Raw genomic sequence first — 18,092 nt, 5'->3', positions numbered from 1 at the left:
TGTCTGCTCTACTCATCTCCCAGGTCTGCTGCCCTTGCAGCTGGAGAGCTGAACTGCAGACAAAGCAGGTTCTGAGCTGGCATAGTGTGTGTTCAGTGCAAAGAGGCAAACGAGTCAGTCTTGAGTTTTCTTAATGCACAGTGCTGTAAACTGTAGCAGGTCAGGGTCCAAATCCTGACTGAGTAAATCCCTGTGGCTATAAAGAAGGCAGTTTTGAGAAGGGGAGCAGAGCACTCTATTACGAAGACCACCCTCATTACTTGAAGAGGCTATTTGCACTAAGAATGAGTAGGCTTGACACTGAAGGATACTATTTTGTGGCCATTTCTTAAAACATGACTGTCATGATTACTAACCAGCTTTGTTTTTTAAATAACAAGTGTTTTCCTATAAAAGGTCTCAGTTCACGTTACCCCAGCTTTCATACCACCGTTTCTTCTCCCAATTGGCGAAGTTGCCATTACTTACATAGCAGCTGATAAGTCGGGCAATGAGGCAAGCTGTACATTCAGTGTCAAGGTTATTGGTAAGTGCTGGTAAAAATCACTGGGGGAGAGTCTGTCATGGTTGAAACCTTCTAATTTTGTGCAGAAAGTGACTGTGAGTCACTGTGGCCTTTATGTGTGCAGCTATAAGCCCAGGAGTAATATCATCTCTGTAAATGCTTTGCTGATCTTGGGTCATGGTTTGCATAGTGTGCAGTCATTGCTCCCAGATGTTCAGTTCGGGTTGTGTTTTGTTCTGTTGTTCGTTCTGAATGTTAAGATTTCTGCTCACACTGGTAGATTAAATGCTTTATTGTGTTGTCACTTATTGCCTTCATCGTATATATCTTTTTTTCTTCTTGAAAGACTCCAGCAAGATTTCCAAGGTTCCCACACATTGCTGATGCAAATCATTGTTCAAGTATTTCTGTCAGACAGTTGTGTTATTCAGCACTTAAACAAGGTTTGCTCTGTAGAAAGCAAACAGGATGCAGAAACCATGAGTTCAGCAGAAGAATTAGTCTTGTCCATTCCCTCAGCATCTACCAGTTGCAGCAGCTTACAAGCGTGCACCTAACTTTGTTGTATGTTCTGATGTGAACTTAAATCTGCTGTTTACCTGACTTCTTCTGATTATTGATTTCATTTGAGTGTGGCAGCAGTTCAGTAAGCTAATGTCATGCCATCTCTTCAAATTCTGCAGATGCAGAACCTCCTGTAGTTGACAGATGCAGATCTCCACCACCCATGCAAGCAGTAGAGAATGAGTATGCAGCAACATGGGAAGAACCACAATTTTCAGACAATTCAGGTGAGATAGTGCACCCCGAAACACACACGCAACAGTGGAAGGCTAGGGAACTCCAACCTGTTCACCCTTGATCCCCTGGAGTTTAGGATTTTCTGAGGGTTTTTTTACTTACTTAATTTTAAGAACACATAATTTGGAAGACGTGCTGCCATTTCCTTCTCCATTTGTCAAGGTTGAGTGTGAGCAACTCTCTTTAATTTATTGATGTTTTAGGTTGTCTTTTAACTCTTCTAGGTGCTCCACTGACTGTCACTAGGAGTCATACACCTGGAGATCTCTTTCCCAAAGGAGAGACAACAGTTCAATACACAGCCGTGGATCCCTCTGGCAATAACAGGACATGTGAGATCCACATTGTCATCAAAGGTTTGTTGTCTTAATCTTCTGGTCAAGAGTATATGGCGTTGTTTTAACTGAGTATCATAAAGGATGCAATGCTACTCCACTTTTTCATTTAGTCTCCACTTTTTCTTTTAGGTACTTGGAAATCCTATCAGTGCTGTTTTCCTGTGTGCTTACTTAGTTCACCACATTCATCAATATATAAATCTTTGTATTTTTCATAGGTTCTCCCTGTGAAATCTCCTTTGAGCCTGTGAATGGTGATTTTACATGCACATCAGATGAAGCAGGAGTTAATTGCACATTGCACTGTGCAGAGGGTTATAGCTTTTCAGAAGGATCAAGTGAAAACTACTATTGTGCATATGAGGATGGTGTCTGGAAGCCACCTTATTCTCCAGAGTGGCCTGGCTGCTCTTGTAAGTCTTGTTGTTGCTAAAATGAATCTGTGACTCATCAAACACGATGTTTAATGAGGAAGTAGATGAAAATATTTTAGAAATTATGACTTCTATGTAATGATAACAAATCTTCTCTGTCCTCTGCCTCCAAATTGTTACAAATATTGTGAAAGAATGCCTGGAAGTCGCTAAATGTGTTCTTTCAGAAGCTGTCTAAAACACAAAAATAGCAGTGAATTTGAATCCTAGGAATCACAAAATAGCAAAGATGGCAAAGTAGACAAGGTCTGTCATTATTTTGAATTGGTATTTGAAACAGTTTGTTTACAAACACTGTCTTTTCAATAGGAACTTCAACAGTATTTGCAACTTATTCATCCAAATGCACAGTGCATGCTGTACTTACATACCTCATTATCACCAAATCAGAAGCGTTTATGTATTTTCTTTGAGATGGACACACGCAAAACTTCAGCTGTGGAATTTCCCAGCCTTGGTGACATTTTAATAATAAATGTATTAGAGCTACATATGAAGCCAGTCTTGGCACCATGTTGCATCCACTTCCATCAAAGTGGATTTCTTGGTTTCAGCAAACAAGAGCAGTGTTTCAGCTATGAGCAACTGAGACTTATGTTTCAGAGCTATCTATCAATTCAGAATCCATAACTGGGACACTTAGGACCTTTGATTTGCTTAAATTCTGGATGAGAATTTTTCATATTTAGCCTAGCAGCATTAGTAATAGGACTTTTAATATTTATTGCTTCTCTCAGTAAAAAGTAAGTACGGAGTTTAGTTGACAGCTCACAGGTTTCTTCCATTAAGAAAATGCTGAAATAGATAAATGACAAACCTTTTTTTAATGTCTGTCAGCTCTCCCAATAAATTTGATGCCTGCCAAAGAGTCATATTCAACTGCATTGGCTGAGGTATGAGTGATCCATTTTCATGTATACAACACTGGGAATTTAGGTTGCTGATTTAAAGACAATGCTTCTTAGCTTAGTGTATTCCAGTTTTAGCCTGAATGATCTTGCTTTTAGCTGTGAAACTCTTGCACTGACCAGTAAAAATTTATTTCTCCAACACTTTTCAGTAAATCGTTTTGCAAACCATGGGTTCAAATCCTTTGAGATGCTCTACAAAGCAACACAATGTGATGACAACAATCTTCTAAATAGCTTTACTGATGCATTCCAGAGTGCACTTGGTAAAATGGTAGGTTAGTAAATACTCCTTCCTTTTACATACTTTTTAAAAAATGTACCTCATTGTTACTTTTCCCAGCTAACTAATTTCATACAAGGAAAATACAACAGAAACCCATAAATGAAATTTGTGCTTTTTCAGAAGATGACAAGTCTCCTTTAAAAATAAAGATGATTCACTGGCATTTTAATGTAATTCAGTTTAGTCTTCAATGTGGAGTTATATAGGACAGAATTTATAGAAGTGTCCAACTGGCTTAGGGACCTGGCACTCATAGATTTTCAGTAGGCTTCCAAAGAGAACCTGTGCAGTTTTTTAAAACCCCAGTCAACTGTACCCTAACCTCAGTGTTGTTTTTGAAACTGGCATGTGATTATAAAATATATGTATTTTATATAGAATATATATAACATATGTCCATATAATATAAATTAATATACACGTATACAAATAGATAATTCCACATCTGGTGCCTAAGTCCAGGCACTTAAATCCAGTAGTAGTGATTTAAATAATTTGCTTAGCTTTCTTGAGTTTCTGAGTTCTCACTCTTATCATTAAGAACTGCATGACACTGAATTTGGAGGGGTAGCATGTTCCTTCTCTACAGTGTCTCTTGCTTTCCACTTCAATGTCACTGTCTCCCCTCTTAATCCACAAGCCTGTCCTCAGCTGCAAAGCAGAAGCAGCAGGACTTCGAGTTGTGGTCTCAGGAGTGGATGTCCAGGCCTAGTGTGATAGCGTTGTGGCAGTAGAGGACACTGGCAGATTTTTTGCAGGACAAGGCCCATATGCTAAAAGCTTCTCTACTAACTAAAAAGCTTTATTAGCACATACAGGTAAAGGACAAACTCCTGCAACTTTGGAATATATGTCAGTAGCTCCTGTCAAATGGCTGAAAACTTACATAACGCTTCAGGCAATCTCTGACACTTGGACCTAAATATCTGTTACTCTTTTGCCTTGCTTCAGGTTTGTTCTCTTCCAGTAGAGAAATCTTGGCTGGTTTTATTTCTGTTCCTTTCCCCTACGAGCCAGCTACCACCATGTTTCAGTGCTTAGACCTTTACTGTCGGCAAGCAAAAGATAATAAGGAAAAAATGCATAGTGACCTGCCCCAGCAATTACATCAAAAGGCAACAGTCTGGGAAAACAGTCAAAAAGGCTGTTTTGAATATTCCTATTCCCAAGAATTTGAAATTCTAGCAGAGATCTGAAAAGGGGGGAGGAATCAGCAGGAGCCATCTTTCCAATGAAAATTGATATGACAAAAGCAAAGCTATTCCAAAACACGACCTAGAGCCCAACTTGCTTGAAACCTTTCTGGGAAAAGCAAAAAATACAGATTTTATCAAAAGTCATGCATTCATCTATTCTTATCTAATCTCGACTGCTTTTATGGAGAGAAGAAATCAACAATACCAGAAAGGTTTCTGTCAAGTTTTCTGTTCTGTGGTTTCTGTCCTTCTCAGATGATTTTCCCTGTCCTCTGAGGTCTCTTGGTGGAATGCATGAGTCCCTTTCTGTTGGTAGGGAGAGGTGGATATGAAGAAATAAGGTTTGAAAGCTAGAAACAAAGGGACAGCATTGTTGTAAACTTGACAGAATTACGAGTTACATAGCTGGAAAAACCACAGATGTTTTCAAACGTGTGAGCTCTCCTGTCATCTTCAGCAGGGAGAAACAAGCCTGAGCTTATTTTTGTATTTTGGGATTTCACATGCAAGAGTGGTTGACTGAATGGACATCTTCTCTTATAAAAAAGGTCTTCTATAACAGAGAGCTTGTATGCCTACAAGTTGCCCTCTTATTTCCCAGCTGTATCAATAGAACATACTTCTTTGAGCAGACCTTGCCAGGGTTATAGGAGACTTGAAAGGGGAAATCTAGTGTCACTGGCAGGACCAGTGCTTTACATTGTAACTAGAAGTTTTTATAAGTCGAGGAAGGGGACTATGTGGTTTTATTTTTTAATGTTATTCTTCTTTATGTTGGAAGGTCCCATCATTCTGTAATGATGTCGATGATATTGACTGCAGATTGGAAGATCAGACACAGAAACATTGCTTGGAATATAATTACGATTACGAAAATGGATTTGCCATTGGTAATTATTGATTGCATAGATTCTTAGCCATCCAGGTTTAACGCAGCATAATTCCTTTTGTTCTAAAGTACACAATGTGTTGTGTGAGATATTTTTTAAAAATAACTGTGGAGCTCTTAAGATAGTAAGCAATTACATAATAGGTTTTATTACAGTATTATGGAACTTTTGCTGTCTGGTTTTGATACTGCTTCCTATATAGTGTAGAGGAAAAGTTTACTGAGATGCCTCATGATGGAGAGGGGAAAAAAAGCACACACACAGAGTCCTGCAAACCTGCTTTGTTAGCCTGGAAGAAAGCAACCTTTTTAAAAACATACAGTTTCAAACCAAAATACTGAAAAAGTACAATAGGTGGTTCTGGAAATCGTTAAGAAAATGAGGAGCATCCTTGATGCTGGTTCAGATCAGCACAGAACCCTCACAATGTAAAGCTGTACAAGCATTAAGTTTGCCCATCAGCTGTGAAATTACTTCCTCTATGCAAGGGCGGATTTTGCACGATGACTGTAGCTATATCAGAGTGAAAGCTGTGACAGTCCTAGTGATTGTTCGCACTTTGCTTTATGCCAAGTAAGTTATCATTTTCAGTCCATTTTCAAACAGATTAGTGTCCATGTTATACTGCTGTTGTCCTTGGCATTTCTGAGCCCCATGGGGGTGCTCAGAGCAGAAAGGCTAAAAACAGTTAACTTACATTACCTATCTTAGCAGGAGGCATTTTGGCAGATCAACATCAGAATATGTACTCTGTCATAGGACTGTGGCTCTTTTACAGGTTTATAGTGGAGTTGCTTGGTAGAGCTTCCTGCTTATTCTCACCTTTGAGACATGCTTCACTGAGTTTTAGAGCGCATTTGTTTGTAATCAGACACGAGGGGGCTGGGTGTTCAGTTTGCAGTTGTCATCAGGGTAAGGGTTAATGTTGATGACAGCTGGAGCTAACTTGTAAAGGCGCTTGGAGAAAACAGTGTTGAGGACATGGGGTGTACAGTCCCATTCTCTTCTGGTTCATGTCAACCTCTTATCAGAATAACCTTGTTGCTGTTTTTCTGGAGTTTCTCATGATTTTACACTGGGGAGGTAGGAAAGGAGCACTCTCCTCAGGTCACAAGAGACAGCAGTTTAGAAAACTAGTTGTGGAATACTCACGCGGTATTAACTGCAAAGCTGTGGGTTAACTTGTCCTAGTTGCCACTGTAAATTAAGCATGATCTAGGTGACTGCTAACAGGTAATTGGCAGAATTTTTTTCTGTCTTCATGTTTTTAAAAAAAGAGCTAGATCAATGAAATAGACCATGCACCTCTAGATTTAGTCATTATGAAAAGGTAGATGATGTACAGAAACAATTGTTTAATTGTTTCTGGTTGAAAGCATGTTATAGGCGAAGGACATTATACAAGGGGTGAATTTGACTCACTGTGTAACAGGAAATGCCTTTCTGGGGGGAATAAACACATAAGGTGATGCTACCAGCCTTTTATGAGAGGGCAGATGATGGTAGAACTGTTCAGGAGCTATGAGAAGAAGATGCAATGGAGACATGTGGCATAGGCCTTGGTGTCTATAATTGAGCAGGAAAAGGAAGAGAGAGCAATATGGAATTGTTTAAGAAGATGTTGCTGGCAGGTACGGGTCCATACAGGACAGGGGAAGAGAAAGAATTGCAACCTGTAACTTTTTTAGCAGTATTTCTTTAAAGCTTTGGCTAACTGCACAAGATTCAGGATCTCTAGGATATCACTTAGGAGTCAGACTGGCTTTTCCTTTCTTTAGCCAAAATGCTGGTACAATGGGCACTTGTGTGGAGGCAAAGCCAGCACACATGGTCTGGAGCTTCAAACAGACCCCATTCTATTGGGGATGTATTTTAGAAATAAATACAGGCACTTATTTTCCACATGATGTTGCTTCTCTTTTTGTTCTTTCTTAATGCTTGACAGGACCTGCTGGCTGGGGGGCAGCAAACCAGCTGGGTTATTCCTATGATGATTTTGTTGATGCAGCGCAAGAAGACGACTTATCCAAGCATCTCTCTGCCTCTGTAAAGGTAGCACCTGCTCGAGTCAAAAGGCATAAGCTGAATGTTCCAATGACCGACCACAAAATCAAGTTAATATTTAATATCACAGGTGAGAGAAGTCAAAATGCCATCCTTCTCCTATTCCATCTTTTTAAAAACCATGTTTCTAATACATTCAGTAAAACTTGGCCCTCAGTTCACAAAGCCTGCTGGAGATGCAGATGACAGTTTTCTGGAGACATTCATTGCCCCGTTTCATCACAGACTTTCTGCTTGGGGGAAGGATCACAGCCTTATGTTCATGGAGAGCATTGTGTACATGGCCTGCTTTCCACTTTCTACTGGCAAGCTTGAGTGTTGCACTCTTGATATACTCCAGAGTACACTGGAAGTGCTGACTGTAAAATCTGTGTGCTTTTTGTGTTTTTTGTTTATATCCCAGCTAGCGTGCCACTGCCTGATGAAAGGAATGATACATTGGAACTGGAAAATCAGCGACGGCTCCTTAAAACTCTAGAGACGATCACAAACAGGCTGAATAGGACTCTCAATAAGGAACCCATGTATTCTTTTCAGTTTGCATCTGAACTCATTGTAGCTGACAGCAACTCACTGGAGACCGAGAAGGCCTTTCTTTTCTGCAGGCCTGGTTCTGTGCTGAGGGGGAGAATGTGTGGTAAGCCAGATGACTTGCTCCTTACATGTATTTAGAATCCTTTTGAAAAGTAAGGTTTTAGAGGATGTTTGCAGAGGGTTATGGTTTGACACAGTCCAGTGCTTGTGGTCTCCCAGAACAATAAACTGCAAAAATGCTTTGCGCAGTTTGACTTCCAGAGGATGTTTATGTTCCTAACCAAGGCCTGTGGAAAAAGGATGCTTTTGTACCCAGGATTCCACTCCCATGGGGAAATCAGGCATATCCACACTTGGTGATATGCAGGAAAACAGTGCTTGGTATGCAGTTTTTTAACCCTATTAGTCTTGTGGGTGATGTGTAGCTAAGATAGGGAATTGGATTCCATTTCCTGTGCGTAGTGAGATCTTTGCAGTGTTCCAGAGAGATACCCCATTTGCCGAGGAACAAAGTCACATTTCACATAAACAGGGTTTGACTAAATGGGATCTCCAGAGGTAAGACAAGTATGTATCATTGTGCACTCTGAGGGGAAACTTATGTTTCCAACATTACAGTCAACTGCCCTTTGGGTACCTATTACTCCCTGGAGCATCATACCTGTGAAAGCTGCTGGACTGGATCCTACCAAGATGAGGAAGGGCAGCTGGAATGCAAAAGTTGTCCATCTGGTAGCTATACTGAGTATCTACACTCTAGGAGCATCTCTGAATGCAAAGGTGAGAACTTTGTCTTCTTCAGGCGGCCACTTCTGAATGCCTGGTGGCATCCTTTTGGTCCCCATGGTGGGAGTATTGGAATGAGGTTAGCCTGTGAAATGAGGAGCAGTCCTAACTGCCCCTTGATGCATATGTGAAGAGAAAAATCCAGGTTTTCACCACTGCTGTGGCATGCAGGATGCCTGTGCAGATGTTTTAAGAAGAGCTGGCCTTTGAAGCTTTGTTTCTTTTCTGTCTTCATTCTGTGAGATTGTGAGCCCATTTTGCAGGGACTAATGCACTTAAAATAATGCCATTCTTGTCCTTGCCAGTCCCTCTCCATCCTACTGTGATCAAAGATAAAATGTCTGCATCCTACACTACAGTGCTAGGGCACTGAGCACCTCAACACCACCATCTATGACTTGTTCTGAAAAAGAAGTTGCTAGTTTTATTTCATGTTTATTGTCTTATCATTAATTTTGTTGATTAAAAATGAGTAACTGAGCTGCAATAAATCATCTATGAAGCTGATCGGAAGAGAATTAACTGGTTAATAGATCACAAGTGCACTATCAGTAACTTACCACAGTTCCTTTTATTTTTTGCTCTTTGTACCCATGAAGTCCTTCAGAGTAGAGTAAACTCTAGAAATAAAAGTGCCTGTGACATGTATTGTGATTTCAGTATTATTTTCAGAGGTCAGGAGCCATGTTTCCTGTTGGACATTGCTTAATCTTTAGGAATTCTTCTGCCTTATAGCTCAGTGCAAGCAGGGAACGTATTCACCTAATGGCCTTGAGACCTGTGAAACATGTCCACTTGGCACATATCAGCCAGCATTTGGATCCAGGAATTGCATCTCTTGCCCAGAAAATACATCAACAGTAAAAAGAGGTGCAGTGGATGTCTCAGCTTGTGGAGGTTTGTAACAAAAGGGGCTATGAAATGTTTTAAATGGAATTCTAAAAATTTCCAAATGTTGTTTAAACATCAGCTAATGTAATGCAATTCAGCTGCCTGAGATTGAATTCTGCTTCTGGTTAAGTGTGGACCAAGCAGCATTTCCCAGCAAAATGATAGGTCATTTCCTGATACTCTGATTATTTCAAATGCCCTCCTTCTGATTTCCAAGACAGAGTCTTATCTAAAGATGAATAAAATGAGATAGGTGATGGGTACCTACAGGAAAATAAAACCTTTTCCTTACAGAAGAGAAAGGTAATGACAGGATGTTTGTCACTATTGTCTCTGGAACAGGTTCCACATCTTCTGTAGAAAAATACTGAATTTTAACACAGTTTGTTCCATAACTTTTTTCAAGAAATTGTCCTCAGCTGTCTTTGGGAAGCTTTGCTAGAAAGGTTCCCAGGGGAAATAGTCTGCAGGGATTAATGGTACAGAAAAGACTTGTCTTCTGTCCTTACTCCTTCTTGAAGGAAACAAAAAAAAAAACCCACCACCAAACCACCAGGTGTGAGAGATAAAAGAGAAAGGAAGTTGCATTTGAAAGCTGCCCCCAAAGCAGTAAAAGGAATAAATAGAAATACTTCCCAGATATTTCTGTAGTCCTTTGAGAACCGCATGTCACCTAACAGCAAAATTTAAATAAGCATCTCCTAGAGCTGTGAATTCCTGGCAGGTTTCATCCTATTCCTTTAAGTCTGAGGAGGGACTATGACAGGAGGAGAGAAAATGATCAGAAAGAGGTGGGGGAGGTAGGGTGGGGGTGCAGTTGATCCCTCAAAAAAATGTCCTTTTGTTCTTGCAGTACCATGTCTTGCAGGCGAGTTCTCTCGTACAGGTTTGACACCTTGCTACCCTTGTCCCAGAGACTACTATCAACCAGACCCAGGAAAATCCTACTGCTTGTCTTGTCCCTTTTATGGAACAACAACTGTCATTGGTGCCAGATCCATCACAGATTGTTCAAGTAAGCCAAATTCTCTGCTAGAGAAGGTGAATAAAGCGAACACCAAAAGGATGGCCAGCAGTAGTCTTAACAGAAAACACCCCACTTACTCTCCTAACAAATGTAGACCTTCCATTTCAACCAGTGAAGTTCACAGCTGGTTTTGCCTACTGGTGTTGCCTCTGTGTTATGTAGAAGGTGCGACTGCGTGATACATACCAAGGCTCAATAACAGAGTATACATATACAGAGTGTATATGTATACTATATATATACACTATAGAGAGTTAGATATCTATACAAATATATATACAAATATGTATATGCATGTATGTGTGTGTATAAATACACATAAAATACACTTTACATGTGTATACACATATATGTGTTTTAGAAATGTATGTGCTTACAAATACATATTTGTGTAAAATATATGTAAAATATTATGTGGTTACTGTAAAGTTTGCTTTTTATTCCCACAAACTGACTTTTTTCAGCATATCTTTAGATGCATTACTAATGTGCAATTACTATGCCCTCATGGAATAGGGACCTTGCCATACAGTGTTATTAACAGCACTTTCATATCTTTCCTCTTTAGGTTTTGGCTCTACTTTTTCAGCAGCTGAGGAAAGTGTAATGATGGTACCAGCCTCTCCAGAAAATATCAGCAAGCAGTACAAAGTCAGCAGTCAGGCAAGGACAAGATATATTTTCCAATGTTATCTCAAATGAAAGCGAGAGTGCCTTATGCAGCAGTAAATGACTAAGGCCTTTTTAAATGTAATTGATATGCTGACTATATTTCCTGAAGAGATGAGAGCGATGGTCATGAGGGGAACACTCAAACTCTGTAATCATAGAAGCACTTTCGCTGAACAAAGGAAGCTGCATCAAGTATTGGCAATCTTAAATTCTGGACTTGAAGCCTTCACCTGATGTATGAAATATTTATCACACTTGTAAAAGAAAACTCCGTGGAGGAGGTTCAGCCAATCTATAAAAAGTAGATTGACCACACTCAGTCATCTGATGTCTTCCATATGCTGAATTCCAGAAAATGCTACCAGGCATCTAAGTCCCCCTTGTAAAATCTTTGTTTTACTTACTGCAACATAGATACACTTGAGAGGAGGCAAGCAGAGCTCCTTTCTGCTGTGAGTACCCCCTTTGAAATACAGGCAAGTCCTCCTGTGAAACTACTCTAGTGACAATGTTTGCTAGAGATCCCCCCTTACCCCCACCATCTCCCCCCCAGTCTGTAACTCTGACAAGAGTGCTTTGTTTGAATCTAAAGTTAGGATATTGTGTAAGCGGGAGCAAAGTTGACTGATGATAAATTTGGCCTGAACAATTATATAACATATGGACAGGTGACAAAATGATCTCCTATGGTTTTAGTTGACCATTTACTCAAAGGCTTCGCTGAATTCAGGTTTGCTATGTTAGAAAAAATAACACCACACACTGAAGTTCCCCACCTGCTCACCTGATGACCAGTAGCAGGAAGTCATTAGCTGGTGTAAAAGGATGCAAAGGGGAGAACTCTCATATAAAAGATAGCATAACATAAAATGTCACCTGTGAATCATAGCTAAGAAAGTTCTAAGGGAACAACTGCAATGATCACATTTTGCTAAGTAAAAGGTCATTTTAAAATAATAATTCAGATTCCTTGTATTTTTCTCTAGAAAAAAGAATGGTTGTTGCGCTGAGGAGACAAAGAGGAGGAGCTAGAAGTTAATGCCAGTGACTTTTTTTCACCAGCTTTCTAAAGTGACTATAGGGTGTGCAGTTTAAAATTAGAATATTTTCTTCCATCTGTATTTCTACCTTTACTGTAATTGTATCATTCTTGCCTCTGGCAGGTCTTTCATGAGTGTTTCCTGGAACCGTGCCACAACAATGGGACATGCAAACAATTGGGAAGTGGATATATTTGCATATGCCCACTTGGATATACAGGTAAAAAATTGAGAAGCAGGTGGAGGAGCTAACATGTCTCCAAGATAAGCAAGCATAGAGGAGCAAAACATTTCAGTGCAAGAGTATGGCCTAATTAATTGGAATATCCGTCACAGATTTACCATACATAAGTATTAAGAAAATAAATAGTTCCTCATGTTCTCGCTGAATTGTATCGTGTTTAGCCAAAAAGGATTTTGAATGGGGTTTCTTTTAGTGGAGGTAGTGGATTTGAAAATCCTATGACTTGGCAATATTTATGATTAGCAAAAGCTGGAAATTTGCACTCTAAACAGCTGATTCCACCAGATCTGCCTGTACTCCTCTTCAGTGTTAGCTTTCCAGTTGCTTCAAAGCAGACAGATGACTTCTTATTCAGCTATTATCGAGAAGTGATCTCTGTCACTTGTGATAGATATTGAGTGCCACTATCTGGGACTGATCAGTCTGTTCCCCAATGTGCATCATACCTTTCTAATAACATTTTGTCTCAGATCTGTGTTAAAACACCATCCAAAGAGAAGATAATAAACCTGAATGTCTGGTAATGTACACAATTAATCAATCATGTTTTCCTACATTAAGTAGTCATGACTTCTGTGTTTCTGAACGATTTCAAATTTTGTCTCCCTGTTCTCAGTCCTTTATTTTGCACTCTAGGCTTGAAATGTGAAACAGAAGTTGATGAGTGTAAATCATCTCCTTGTCACAACAATGGAATGTGTAAAGATGGCATTGGGACCTTTGTTTGCCATTGTCAACCAGGCTATTCAGGTAATTTGTTTCAGTTCATAGCTCTTCTTCAGACAGGCATTGTTTCTGTGCCAAGTAGATAACACAAAACACAACGGCTGTATAATTCCACATCCGTAGAATTACAACAGGAAAGCAATCTGATCTACAGGTTAGAGTAAGGTTCTACTGTATGTGAATAGGTTTTGAAATAAAAGCATGGGCATTCAAGGACAGCCTGTGTGCATGTGTGTGCATGTATGCTTCTGTTTTGTGACATTTCTGGTCTGAAAAAAAGCAATGAAGTTTAGGGAATTAGTAAATACTCACAGGGCAAATGCTTGTGAGAGTGAATATGGACTGACTAGACAAAGCACTTATGCAGTTGCTTTACTGCCACCCTATGAATAAGTGGGTGGGCTTTTTCTTATCTTTTTTCTCAGTGTTTTTAACTCTCAGCTGCATGCATGTTGAAGGTATTGAAATCTGTGGGGAAACTGACATGCTGTGTACTTTGCCAAACCAGCACCTAATTTCTAAATACTGGAATAAACTATTGAGGAGATAATTTTATGTGATTAAAAAAGGCCTCGTATTTTCCACCAGAAATGGTCTCCCTCATTTTTCATGTTTATGGCTATACATTTATCGACAGCAACACTTGCTGGATATTTTTTAAACTTCATAAAGACAAACCATGGACTTCGCATTTTTCACATCCCAGCATCTAAATAACACAGATGATTTCTGTAGATGTTTGTAGTAGCGCAGTCAAACATGGAATTTTATCACCTGATCTCAGTAGCCTTTTGTAATGCAAGCAGTATGGTGCTGTTCTGTCTTCCACATTCAGTCACTGCAGCATGCAGACCGTGGCTGTGTCTTGATCATGTCTTGTAACCCTTGCTGTTTGAAGGTCTCTTGTGTGAGGAAGACATAAATGAATGTAGCTCCAGTCCGTGTTTGAATGGAGCCCACTGTGTTGATGGCAAGAACGGTTACCGCTGCACTTGTGCAAAAGGGTTCACAGGTACACCTTTTTCTGTTTAAGTCAGCCTTCACTCTTTCTGACCAAAAAAGATGTCTTCCTACCCTGTCCAAAGTATTTCAATCTCATTGCTATATACTATATATATGTTGATATGGATGTACTAGATTCCTTAGGTCCATCTACTCTCTCAGAGTCCCCGTAGTGTAAGCGTGGCTTCAGAAGGATTTACTAAGTGATCGGTCTTCTATTACTAATTTTGCCATGAACTTACTGTGTGATGTTGAGGAAGGAGTAAGGACATTCACATGGGTGCAAATTGTTATTTTAAATTTTATTTTAAAAAGAAAAATATTATAACAGTAGACAAGATGTTGTATATTAAAACTACTCCCCATCCCCATACTCGGCTTCCTACTGGTTTCATAGATTTCTGTAACAACCAAGCATATCTGTTGATCATCATGTTGCCAAAGAGCTCCACTATAAAATCACATGCAGTTTCTTCATTCTTCGATGCTTGTAACACAGAGCCTCTTTCACAGCAGAAATCCCAGAATCATGTGTTTCTGGCTTTCATGTTTCTCCTTAGAGTTAAGGTTCCAGCTAAATGTGTTTTTTAGCAGCTTTTCATTCGTTACTCAGAATAGTTTCTCAGGTGATTTCTTGATTCAGCCCAAATTATTCACATAATGGGCAATATCCCTTTAAATTCCCCACAGTTTGCTGAGTGTTTATTTCTGCAACTGCAAAGATGGTTCCTGTAATTCTTCTATGACCACTTAACCTCAGTTAATGGAGTAAATCCCAAACCTGCATGGCTACCCTGGTGTTTGCTGTTTCCCAGAATATCGGCAACAGTCCTTAAAAAACAGAGATGGGTTAGTAATCTTCTTTCTTAGGTTAATTCAAAGCGGAGCTGTGACTTTGTTCTTTTCTTCTCAGGTGCTCACTGTGAAATGGAGGTCAATGAATGCCTTTCAAACCCGTGTCTTAATAGGGCTATTTGTGAAGATCGAGTTGGCAGTTTCTCCTGCAAGTGCCTCCCAGGTTTTACTGGTGTCTTGTGTGAAAGAAACAACGATGAGTGTCTCAGCAGACCCTGTAGGAATGGAGCTACGTGCAGAGATGGTATCAACAGCTTCAGGTGAAAAACAGATGATTAATGTAATAAAATGTGGAAAGTCAGATATGCTGTGGTGCTTCAGCCTTCGTAGATTTCAGCAAGGCATTCGGCAGCCTGATCCAATATAAATGGTCCCCTTATGGACACTGAAGGAGATTTTAAAAGGCAAGAAAATAAATCCTGGTGTCCTCACTCTTAAAAAATTCCAAGGTAGACAGCAAAGAAAATATGCAGAGTTTGAAGTGTAAGCCTAGTAGGACTGCACAGTTTTAATATTGATCTTCCAAAAGAAATCCACTTTCCCAAGCTTCAAGGGCTTATGTTGCTTTCCACTAGAAGAATAGGTGATGACCAGTTATGCACCTGATAATGTTACATTTCTATAGCCTGGAAGACAGGGATAGCTGTACATACTGAGAATATAGAGATTAAAATACAAACACCGATGGAATCTTGCAAATATTTATTTTTATGCTTTAGGGTATCTGAACTCAGATCAGAAGTTACAAATACCAATAGCAGTGTCATACTGTCTGGGTTTAATAACTCTTTCCCTCCCCAAAGCCCCAGAAGTTTTGGTGCCTTTCAAACACCTCGGTTTTCCAAGTACCAAAGGTTTTGGTGCCTTTCTACTGCCTTGGTTTTCCCTCTACGTAAGCATATCTGCATGAAAAGTCGAGTACCTCTCATCTATAATTCTGTGGACCTTGAAGGCATGCTTCACTCACAGGAGTGCAATGATTGCCTCTCCCAATTTCATATGAAGAAACACAGCCACTGTGTTTAAATGTTGTATTGTCCCTATCAAGAAGAAATATTAGGCAGCTAATAGAATACAAGCATACTCAAAGGAAGAACCAAAAGAAAACTCCATTAATTCTGTAGTATCTCTTCTCTTGATTTTTCCCCCCCCCCCAGTATATGCCATTCCCATTGGCAGATCTGGCCTCATGGCCAGCATTCTTAGTTGTGACAGCAGCCACCTTTGAAGTGTGCTTCTCTTTTCCTCCGTAGGTGTCTGTGTGTGACAGGGTACACAGGACTAAACTGTGAAGTGAACATCAATGACTGTGACTCCAGTCCCTGCTTAAACCAAGCCACCTGTGTGGATGCCTTGAACTCGTACATTTGTAAATGTCCCCCTGGCTTTACAGGCAGCAGGTGTGAAACAGGTACACAGGACAAAGTGTCAGAAAAAGGTGGCTTGACTAACTCTCTGGGCAAGATTTGCACTGGCTGGGCTGATTTCATACAGCGTCCCCAGAAAGCAGCTAGGGTGGTGGGACTCTGAGAGGCTGAGTGGAGCCTGTGTGACTGCAGTGTTAGTAAGCGTAATTGCAGACAATTAACAGCATGTGTGCTATGTCATATTTATATTCATTTCTCTTTTCTAAGGCACAGTTCTATCTTTTTAATACCTAGTAAGTCTATCGAGTTTAATTTGTATTTGCTCTATGTATCTGAGTTAATTAACTCTTTCTGTTTCTTGTATTTCATGTAGGGCTTTGCATCACAGGGTTAGAGATTAGTATGTGGTAGTCTCAGCTTTAGAAGTCCTAAAGGCATCAAGTTCCCTGCGGGCAACAGGGCATCAAGTTCCCTACGGGCAGGCAAAATGGGTCACACCTAGTGCAACTTCCTGGATGATGCTGGAGTTAGGCCACACAACCACGAGGCTCAAATCCATTTGTCTATTAGCCACTCCATGAAAATTATAAAGCGTTATACTAGTAACTGGTGAATCTTTAAACGGAAGCTGAAGAACCTGTGTTCATTTTACAGAGACAGTAGAGGACATACCGGTCATTTAGACCTGCCATCCTGTGTTGGAGTTTAATAACACCCAGCTTTCAGGAGAGCTCCACTTGATACATTTACCTGTAGTATCCTTATAAAGTATGTCACTCTGCACTGAAAAGCAGCACAGAAGTGCTGTTCCATACCAGTGCAGTGTATTTCAGTAAGTCCAGAACAGAAAAAATCTTGTGGTTTTTTTTGTTTGTGTTTTTTTTTTTAAATCTTGACTCTTGTGAGTAAAATGGAACCAGCTGATCACACCTCTTTGGGCTGTTGGATGGCACATGGATATGTCATTTCTTTGATAGAGGACTGAAAAGCAAGGTTCATGTTCATTGTTTGTTAGATAATCAGCTTCTTTTCCAGTCGTTTGTCTTCAAACCCTGGGTGTTTTCTAGCCTTGGAAAGCTCTCTATGCTGGCTGATGTTAGACTGCTATACATTCTTTCTACCTCTGATCAATTTAAAGTGAATAATTTTTATCCATGGGTTGCGTTCCATTTTATTACATTTGCTTAGATTCCATTTGATCCTCTTTCTGGGTTTTTGGGAATGTAGCTCTGAAAACTCTTGGTCTTTGTTGCAGAACAGTCCTCTGGTTTCAATCTTGATTTTGAAGTCTCTGGTATCTACGGATACGTCATGCTTGACGGTGTTTTCCCATCTCTTGGTGACATCACTTGTACATTCTGGATGAAATCCACTGACACCACAAACTATGGGACTCCCATTTCTTATGCAGTGGAGAATGGAAGTGATAATGCATTTCTTCTGACTGATTACAATGGGTAAATCACAATTCTGCTTTTCAGTAGCTTACAGATGTCTTGAATTGATAAAGAAAGCGTAGACCAGAA

General features: G+C 39.9%; 1 protein-coding gene across 1 annotated transcript in view; it reads left to right on the top strand.

The window, feature by feature from the left end:
• SVEP1 (sushi, von Willebrand factor type A, EGF and pentraxin domain containing 1) overlaps nt 1–18,092 on the top strand; it is a 129,895-nt gene that overhangs the window by 60,382 nt on the left and 51,421 nt on the right. The window contains exons 9-26 of the mRNA XM_050913002.1: nt 397–526; nt 1,189–1,296; nt 1,531–1,662; nt 1,863–2,057; nt 3,139–3,260; nt 5,250–5,358; nt 7,304–7,492; nt 7,826–8,059; nt 8,575–8,736; nt 9,478–9,639; nt 10,487–10,648; nt 11,229–11,323; nt 12,496–12,592; nt 13,253–13,366; nt 14,241–14,354; nt 15,258–15,459; nt 16,453–16,610; nt 17,822–18,023. Of these exons, the coding sequence (XP_050768959.1) occupies nt 397–526; nt 1,189–1,296; nt 1,531–1,662; nt 1,863–2,057; nt 3,139–3,260; nt 5,250–5,358; nt 7,304–7,492; nt 7,826–8,059; nt 8,575–8,736; nt 9,478–9,639; nt 10,487–10,648; nt 11,229–11,323; nt 12,496–12,592; nt 13,253–13,366; nt 14,241–14,354; nt 15,258–15,459; nt 16,453–16,610; nt 17,822–18,023 (2,687 nt within the window). The remainder of the gene's footprint in view (nt 1–396; nt 527–1,188; nt 1,297–1,530; nt 1,663–1,862; nt 2,058–3,138; nt 3,261–5,249; nt 5,359–7,303; nt 7,493–7,825; nt 8,060–8,574; nt 8,737–9,477; nt 9,640–10,486; nt 10,649–11,228; nt 11,324–12,495; nt 12,593–13,252; nt 13,367–14,240; nt 14,355–15,257; nt 15,460–16,452; nt 16,611–17,821; nt 18,024–18,092) is intronic.

Source organism: Gymnogyps californianus, chromosome Z (genome assembly GCF_018139145.2).
Source record: "Gymnogyps californianus isolate 813 chromosome Z, ASM1813914v2, whole genome shotgun sequence".
Classification (NCBI taxonomy): Eukaryota; Metazoa; Chordata; class Aves; order Accipitriformes; family Cathartidae; genus Gymnogyps; species Gymnogyps californianus.
Note: the sequence above shows the minus strand (reverse complement) of the source record. Positions and strands in the feature narration are given on the sequence as shown.